The sequence below is a fragment of the Apodemus sylvaticus genome, chromosome 5 (assembly GCF_947179515.1).
Source record: "Apodemus sylvaticus chromosome 5, mApoSyl1.1, whole genome shotgun sequence".
In the NCBI taxonomy this organism is placed as follows: domain Eukaryota; kingdom Metazoa; phylum Chordata; class Mammalia; order Rodentia; family Muridae; genus Apodemus; species Apodemus sylvaticus.
This window is the reverse complement of record NC_067476.1, coordinates 139,624,286-139,633,124: the sequence shown is the minus strand read 5'-3', so window position 1 is coordinate 139,633,124 and position 8,839 is coordinate 139,624,286. Positions and strand designations below refer to the sequence as shown.

General features: G+C 48.6%; 1 protein-coding gene across 1 annotated transcript; it reads right to left on the bottom strand.

The window, feature by feature from the left end:
- Positions 1-1,084: 1,084 nt before the first annotated feature.
- Positions 1,085-8,431, bottom strand: Bpifa3 (BPI fold containing family A member 3). Its single transcript, XM_052181542.1, has 7 exons — positions 8,305-8,431; positions 4,913-5,063; positions 3,868-3,975; positions 3,018-3,167; positions 2,009-2,093; positions 1,602-1,665; positions 1,085-1,119 (listed from the first exon to the last, which is right to left on the bottom strand). The coding sequence occupies exons 1-7, from the start codon at positions 8,429-8,431 to the stop codon at positions 1,085-1,087; spliced, it is 720 nt and encodes a 239-aa protein (XP_052037502.1).
- Positions 8,432-8,839: the final 408 nt, after the last annotated feature.

Below are 8,839 nucleotides of genomic sequence, written 5' to 3'. Positions count from 1 at the left end.
TCACCCTGACCCCCCAGAGATGTGCATCAGCTGTGATGCTTTTGACTTCTGGCCACTGGGCCTGCAACACATGCTCTTCAGGTCCGGCTTTTCTGATGCAACTTTGGAAGATTCACTTGTAGGGCCGTGTGAGGTGGAGAGTTCTTTTTGTCACCATTGTTAACACAGGCAGTGACTCTCCTACCTCTCTCCCTTCTGTCCATCCTTGGGACATTTGGGAACATGGCTGCTTTACGGCTGTTGGGTGCAATGCTGCCATGGCACCCTTGTCTTCTGACAGTTTGTGGTGAACCTGCCACATTACTAAGCTAAGCTCAGCTTGATTGAGTGTTGCCAGTTTCCTAAAGTGGTGGGGTGATTTCCCTGATGCCAGGCATGTGCCATGGGTCCTACAGAAGTTATATTCCCACAAGGGCTCAAATGGTGATGCCCTTTGTCTAAGACACAGACAGTGAGTCTTCAGGTCGGGAGTTATCCACCAATCTTACCCTGAACCTTTGTTGAGCTTGTCCTCTATCCCATGTCTTGCCTTGGGGCTGGAGACACCACTTGTTCATGGACTCATGCCTTTATAGAGCTGAATCTGGTCTGATCCGGGGTCTCTTTTGCATTTCTGCTCTCTTATGCTCTCTTTGTGCCTTCTGGGAGCCTAGCAACAGACCTGGCACACAGTAAGTGCTCAACTAAACTTAGATGAGCAAATGAGTCTGGCTTCTCCCTGCTTTGAGCAAGGGCCCTGGCTGCAAACAACAGGCTATGGTGGGCATTCTTCACCATTACTGGGATGATGAGCAAACTAGGGATATTTGCTCTAAAGCCTGAGGTGGTGGTAGAGGGTCTGTGTAGGGGTGCTGTGGGGGTATAGGAGTGTGTAAGGGACTTGGGCTGGTATATTCTTCAGATGGTTCAGAGTTAGAGTTTATTGTTGGAAAGGACAGAATGTCTTGGGACCTGGGGGTCATTTTTTCCAGGGGACAACAGAAGCCACACATTGAGACTTAGGATCTCAACTGGAAGTACCTCCTTCTGACCAGTGGCAGGCAATGGGAGGCCCCTTGAGCCTGGTAGCAGAGATTTGACTGATTCAGGGTTGACCAAGATTATGAGCACCCATCTGTTCTGAAAGGAGAAGGGGAGTCTTGGTTGCTAGGTGATCCTTCTAAACCCCAGGTCCACAGAGAAGGGGCTTCTTCCCCATCTATCCTTCAAGGGCTGGAGCCAGGAGCATTCTCTTCCCATCACTTGTTCAGGACATCCCTTGACAAATGACTTCCTGCCCTCTATTTCCAAGACTGTGAGATCAACCAGGGCGAGGGTGGGTCGAAGTTGTTTAACTGTCCCTGGAGCAGGGTTGTCTTGAGTTTAGATAGGGGAGTGCCTGCCCTACTAGACTTGCAGAGATCTTGGGGGAAGCTAGAATCTCTGGTCTGGGGACTTGGTAGGATACAGCCTAGTTGGCTATATATTCTCCTGACTCACATGGTGGGCGAGCATTGCAAAGAGTACTTATCATATGTTCTCACAGCACATGAGAGCTGTGGCTCCTCCCTCGGTATCTACCAGTTCCAAGGAGGTCTCCCAGGATGGACCCCAATACTCACCCACTAGGCCTTTCAACAACTTCACATCCAGCTGCCGAAGGATCTCACCAATCAGAGGACATACCTATGCCCCCAGCACAGACAGAGGGTCAGCCAGGGATAAGAAGGAACTGAAGTTTCTGATGTAGGGGGCATCAGCACCACTGGATTCCAGCGGGACCCAGCCAACCACAGAAGGCCTGCACATTACACCCATGTTTACCTACTCTCTGAGGTGGGGGCTTCAATTGTGCTTGTGTTACACACGAGGACACAGACACTTAGGGTGGCTGTCCCTTGCCATTGGCTACTGATATTTGCTGTCAGATTCCACAGCCCAGTGGTGGAAGTTCTCTCCTAAGTTACCCATATGTGTACCCTGATCCTCAGATTCACAGATGCCCACAGGGTAATGTCCTTTAACTTACCTGACTTTCTACCAGATTTGGGATAACTTTCCCCAGACTTTCTCTGAGGTTGTGGAGAAAATGCTTCATCTTGGGTGAGGCTGCCCTAGGAGAAGAGGTGAGAATTTAGGACAGAATGAACCGGTCCAGGCTACACCAAGACTGGGAAGTATGAGCTGAACACGCTCTTGAATTCTCACTTGGCCATCTAGGAAGGTATTCTTGTTAGGAATAGTCAATGAGGACCCAGAGAGGTAACGTGACATGGCCAAGGTCACATAGGAACAAGTGCCAACTCTTATTAGGACCCTGGCAGGAGAGCACTAGAGTTTATGGTCTTCTACATTGTCAGTGTCTGCCACAGTCTAAGCAGTTACCACATTTGATGCATACATGGGCAGGCATTCATGAAAAGTATTGTGGTTCGGCATTTGGAAATTACAGAGAGAAATTAGCACACCCCTTGCAGTGGCCTATGGAAGTGGACAATTGACTGGTCAGTCCCCAGAGCTCATAAAATTCTTGTTTCTGTCTCGTTCACCCCGGTGTCTCTAGCATTAGGCAGGGTGCTTGGCATTAGGAGATTCTTGGGAAATACTTGGGGATCTCTTAATGGGGTGCTTAAACAAGGCCAGGAAGGTATTCTGGAAGAAAGATCCCCATGTGCAGGCACAGGGGTGTGGAGATGAATGACTGTCAGTGGAGGAAAACTGTCCACAGAGCCAGGCAGCAGTGAGGCTAGAGGGGCCCAAGAGGCATGTCTGAATTCGTACTTCCCCTCAAAGGCTTCGGAGCAGGACCTTAGGGGAGAGAGCAGAGTTCCACCTTCAAAAGGTATTTCTGCAGTGGGTGGATAACAGGGGGAATACAAGGAACACAGGGAGGAGGGGTCTGGCTTCTGGGAGGGGGGAACAGGAGGAGAAAGTCCTAGCAAAGGGATGACGTCTGCTTTGGACTTATGAGGGTGTGGGGATATGAAGCCACAGCCGCTCACGAGGCAGGGCTGTCCCGGGAGAGCGGAAGGCCTTACTCAGTGGATATGGATGAACCCTCACTGCTGGGCTCCATTCGGCACCTGCCCATTACCAGCTCCCTCCGGCCAAACTCGTCTTTCTCCAGCCAGGACTCTGCAGCGAGGCCCATGCGGGCATGCGTTTTGATTATATTCGAATTGAAGGGCCTGTGGTAAGACAGGAGGCAGGAGCAACAGCATGGACAGAGGTGGGGGTGGCCAGCAAGAAGTGTGGCAAAGCCCAGTACGGCTCACTGTCTTCCCAGCAGCCCGCATCCACGAGGCCCTGGGTTATGTATGGTAAGGAGGAACTGGCCATTGACCTTAGCAGCGCTAGAGATGGACCATAAAGCCTGGCCCTGGTAAAGGCAGGCTCTCCCACTGAAGCCACGCCCACTCGGCGCCCCAGACTTAGACCTGACTTTTGAAAACGACTTAAGGATATCATTTCGGGAGTCTTGGAAATTCAGGAATTGAGAGTAAGCCACTATTTGAAGAGCTTTTCTGTAGAGCTGCAGCTCCTGTTTCCCTTACAGGAAGTCTGACTAGGAGGGGAATGAAGAGAGAAGAGGAGTCAGAGTGGCTCCCCTCCGTTCTTTCATGGGACGCAGGACACAGCTGCTGACGTCACATACACCGGTTTGAATGAGCAAATGACAGCCTCCACCCCGAGTGTCATCTCTGCTGCAGCAGAAGAAACCAAGGTTCGGGGAATAGTGACTCATCCTAGGTCACTATTTGAGTGCAGGTTGGTGTCATGAAAGGTCTGAACTTCCTAATCTGTGGCCCCCACCGCACCCCAAGCTTCTAGGTCCCCAAGAAGGAGGAAAAGTGTACCAAAGACGCTGCTTTGTTAGGTGGGACTCACAGTTTGAATTCAATGTCAAATTCAAGTGTGATGTTTGCAGAGAACCACTCTTTGGGGAAAGCCATCTGGATGCCACCGCAGTCCAGCTGCACATTGGTAATGTTGATGCTGTAAGTGGAAAAAGCAGAGGCCCCCACAAGGACGAGGGAGGACAACTCAGAAACAAGGCCAGTCTTGTCTGCAAGGAGTGTTAGGCAGCAGAGCTGAGGACCAGAGCTTGGCGTGAATGTTCTGACAGTTGGGGCAGCCAGATGTTGAAGGGCTCCTGAAGCATTCCTCACAACTGTGGATGGTGCTGTACAGAACCAGATGTTGACAGCAGCCATCCTAGGACTCTGAGGCTCTTCTCAGACCAAGTCCCTGTCATCTGCCTTGGAGTTCACAGGGAAGCTCTTTGGCTTTCCCACACACGATACCCCCAAATTGTCATCTGCAAACCACCTTGGCCTCTTTGTGATATATAGCCCGAGTTTGACTATCCCTGCTGCTCATACCACCTTGGCCTGAAGATACTTCAGTTCCTTCCTGGGATCACTGCTGTGATCTTGGCCTCTCCTTAGACTATTCTCCATGAGGCAGCCTGGTGACCTTCACACCACTCCTTGGACCCTGATACAAACTGAACATGATGACCTGCAGGGTCTATACCCATTTGCCACAAAAGCTATGTCCCACTTGAATGGAGATTCAAGTCTCTAGTTGCATCCTTGGTCTCCTTTGATAACCAGGCTCTGTCCTGTGTCCCCATTTTACAGGTGAGTTTAGAATGGCTAAACAATTTCCCTAAAGTTAGTGGCAAAGGTGGGCTTTAAGTGCAGACATGTCTGCTTCTGAGGTGGTCTTGCTACTTTCCCTGATTTACCACCTCCCCAAACAGCTCCTGACAATGGCCCCCAAATTGTTCTTACCCTTGTCTTTGTTCCTTGTCTTCCTTAATTCTGAATGCCTTCCTTCTTCATAAATCTTGCTCTCTGTTTTGCCCATTCTGCCCTCTGCCCATCCCTAGAGTGCCCCTCAGAGTCTCTAGTAGGAGTCAAGGTCTTACCTGATTTCTTGCTGCTGCTGGAAGTTCATGCCACTAATCAGCCAGCCCACCATCCCTGGGGCCACTGTCCCTGAGACATTCAGACGGTCCAGAAGGCGCATGCTCTGGATCCGTCCTTCTGCATTGTGCTGCAGGAGGCCCTGTGCAATAACTGGAAACAGAAAGGATGGCGATGCGCACACTGTTGTTTAAGAGCGGAGCCCACTGTATCCTTTTTCTGTTAAGCACTTATTCATGTTTCCATGTTGTGGTGGTTTGAATAGATTTGCCCTCCATAGACTCATGTGTTTGAATGTTTGGCCATAGGCAGTGACCTTATTGGAGTAGGTGTGGCCTTGGAGGAAATGCATCATGGTGGGGGCAGGATTTGAGGTTTCCTATGCTCAAGTTCCACCCATTGTAGAATCCGAGTCCCATCCTGGCTGCCCACAGATGATAGTCTCCTTCTGCTGCCTTCTAAGCAAGATGTAGAACTCTCAGTTCCTCCAGCTCCATGTCTGTTGGCACACTGCCATACTTCCTGCCATGGTAATAAGGGACTAAACCTCTGAAACTGTAAGCCAGCCCCAGTTAAATGTTTTATGTATAAGAGTTGCCTTGGTCATGGTGTCTCTTCACAGCAATAAAACCCCAACTAAGATACATGCCTCCCATAGAGAAGAAACAGATCAACAGAGGCAGATGCTATCAACCAACTATTGGACTGGGCATAGGGTCCCCAATGGAGGAGCTGGAGGATGGTCCAGAGGAGCTGAAGGGGTTTACAGCCCATGGGAAGAACAATGATTTTGGCCACCCAGATGCCCTAAGACTACCATGGACTGAACCATCAACCAAGGGGCACACATAGTTCCAGTCAAAAATGTGGCAGAGGAAGGCCTTGTTGGGCATAGTGGGAGGAATGGTCTTTGGTCAGGTAAAGGCTCAACAAAGGCCTGAACAAAGGGAAACCAAGGGGGGGGGGGAGGAGGGAGTGTGTTGGGTGGAGAGGCGTATACATGGAGGCAGGGGGAAGAAGGAGGGGGAGGGGTTGGGGGTCTTAGGGGAGGGGGGATATCGGGAAAGGTTTTACCATTGGCAATGTAAATGAAGATGATATTCAATTAAAAAAAGAAATTTAAAAAAAGTTTCCTAAGTGGAAGCTATGGCTGAAGATGTCTTCCAGTTGTAAAAAACAAACAAACAAACAAACAAACAAAAAAAACAAAAAAAACGAGGAATATATTTAAAAAATTATTTACTCTGCAGAAAAAAAAACTATAAATTCTCAAGGAATCAACTTGAGAAACCATGCTCAAAACTTCTATAGGATTTTATGAGGCATAGTGTAAAATCTGATTAACAACATGCTAAGCCTATGGCCAGGGTCTTCCATTGTCTGTATATTCATTTCCCCTAAATATACAGACAGATTCAATGCGACTGAAACCAGATGTCTTTCAGAGGAACTCAATACACTGGAAAGTTCATGGGGAAGAACAAAATGTCAGTCAGAAGAAGCAGTATTCCACAATGAAGCAACAATTAAAGTATTATGTGGCAGAGACAGGTCTGAAAGCAGGTAAGTCCTCAGGTTGGGAATGTAGTCATTTATGAGATGGGCTGGGGACTGACTCATGTGGGCAGGAATGAGGCTGGGTTTTACTTTTCATGCACAGATGCACATAGTGATAAATGTCCACTGTGTGGATTAACACCCTCAGCATGGAAGGTAAAACTAGAACACTGTTGAAATAGACAACTAGAGTAATTCTGGGATGTGACAAGATCTTGGGCCTCCTGCCTGCTGTACCTGGCTCTCCGCCCCTTCTCCCACAATATAGAGCAGTCTGGTCCTGGCCATTCTGAACTGTCTTAGATGTCTCTGTCTCTGCCTCTGGCTGTGTTCTGTCATATATCTATAATAAACCTTCTCTTATACCACAAAAGGACTCAAAATATAAGCTACATAATGATATATTGATGAATTGGAGTTTATTCCTGTTTGGGAGGAGCACTGTCCATCTTCTGTTCTGTCTGCACAGTCAACTGTGGGTTGGAAATATTTGGAAAAAATTACATGTGTTTTGACCATGTCCAGTTTTTCTTGCCATTATTCCTTGAGTGAGCTACAACAGTCATTTACAAGTCATCCCACTGTCCTAGGTCTTACAAGTAATCTAGAGATGGTTTCAAGTATGAAGAAGGACTTGCATCAGTTCTGTGCAGACACTACCATTTTATGTAAAGGGTTGGTGCATCCAAAGATTCTAGGATCTGAGGGGGAACCTAAAACAGATCCCCAGATATAACTGTATTTGAGATAGTGTCTTCAAGGCAGTAAATACATTTAAATGAGTTCATAGGGCCGGCCTTCACCCGATTGGACAAATATCTTTGTAAGAGGAAGACATCAAGTATGTCCTTCTCTGACAGACTGTGAGAAAGTGCCATCCACAAGCTGCAGACAGGTCCCTCCCCAGAAACCAAGCCTGTCATCACCTTTAGCTTGAATTTCTAATTGACAGACTACATAAAAAAAAAACCCATCTGTTGTTTATGTTTCGCTATTGCCACTCCAATACTACCCTACCTATGGCATTTTGCTTTGGCAGCACTGGCTAGTTGGCACAGGTGGATACCCTCCTGTGGTGGGGAGCATGCTATGGGAGACAGCTATGTTCTCTTGCAATGAGTGTACAACAGCACAGTCATTTAAGAGTCAAACAGTTTCAATTAAACTGGGCTCAGTTTATCTGTTCAGGGTATATGTATCCCAGAGGAATTCTCCCACATGTTCTAGTGGGGACACTCTCAAGGACGCTCATCTCTGCTGCTTACAGCAACGGAAAGATACAGTCTAGGTGACAGTCCTGAGAGAGCAGTCAATGAAATGGAGGTAACAGAAGGTATGGAGTTGTTTGCACTCAAACAAATCATCAAAGCAAGTGAGATGCCAGCAGTGTGAAGCAGGCATCTTTATCCTGAAAGGTGGAGTGAATGACAAGTCAGTTATACAAACACCTTCTGCAAAGGATGCAGACATGGGTTGTTGTTATTTTGAAAGTCTCACCATGTAAAACCAGGCTGGCCTTAAACTCAGAGACTTGCCTACTTCTGACTCCCAGGTACCGGGATTAAAGGCATGCATGCCACCATGCCCAGCTGGATACAGACATAGTTAGAAATACATGCTAAGCACACAGCAGTTCCTGCCAAGGCTGCAAGGGGGTGGGAATGAGGATAAGGGAGAAAGAGAATGACACAGAGATCTTGTGCTACGAATTGGAAAAATGGCTAAATAAGTAAATAAATAAGTAAATAAATAAGAGACTCAGCCTTCAGTGGTGGGGCCCAGGTTGTGCCTTCCCCACACCCTATGGACAGAATACCAAGCCCAGTGGTAAGCTCACTTCTCGCTAGGGTGGACCGGCCATCCTTGTGGTCCTTGGTCAGTCCAGGCCAAGGCTGCTTGGGCAGGGCTGAGGGAAAGGCTAGCAATCCCAGGAGGAGGACCAGGAACCTCCAGAGTAGATGCATCTCAGGTGCTGGCACCCGAACCTGCAGGTGTCAGTAATGGTCCAGCAGGGCCCAGACAGTTGGCTGTGAGTATGGCCACCCAGATGATGGGCTTACAGCTGTCTTCGGGCGGGTGGCTCCACGGCTGCCCCCAGCATGCTGTGGGAGGTGGTGCAAACGGCTCTGGCAGCTTCTCCCAGGGCTAGCTCACATGGACAGCAGATGCAAAAGGCCAGGCCTGCAGAGGCAGGCTTGGTTGCTTGGAGACACTCACCAGAGCTACTGTTGGGTCATCCAGCAGGAGTCCTCTCCCTGGTCCTGGGCATAAGCTACATGTTGGTGACTCTTCAGTAAGGATGGCCAACACAGACATCTGGCCCAATTGGAATAGAACTTTCTTATTCTTTTTCTTCGGTGTTGGGTGAGGTT

Bases quoted from the DNA above. Each gene is read 5' to 3' on its own strand.
- Bpifa3 (XM_052181542.1), bottom strand. From the start codon at position 8,431: ATGCATCTACTCTGGAGGTTCCTGGTCCTCCTCCTGGGATTGCTAGCC. The intron at 2,094-3,017 runs GTAAGGCCTTCC...CTCTTCTCCTAG, and splicing joins GGTTCATCCATATCCACTGA to GGCAGCCTCACCCAAGATGA. The intron at 1,120-1,601 runs GTGAGTATTGGG...TTCTCCTTTCAG, and splicing joins GTTGTTGAAAGGCCTAGTGG to AACAGATGGGTGCTCATAAT.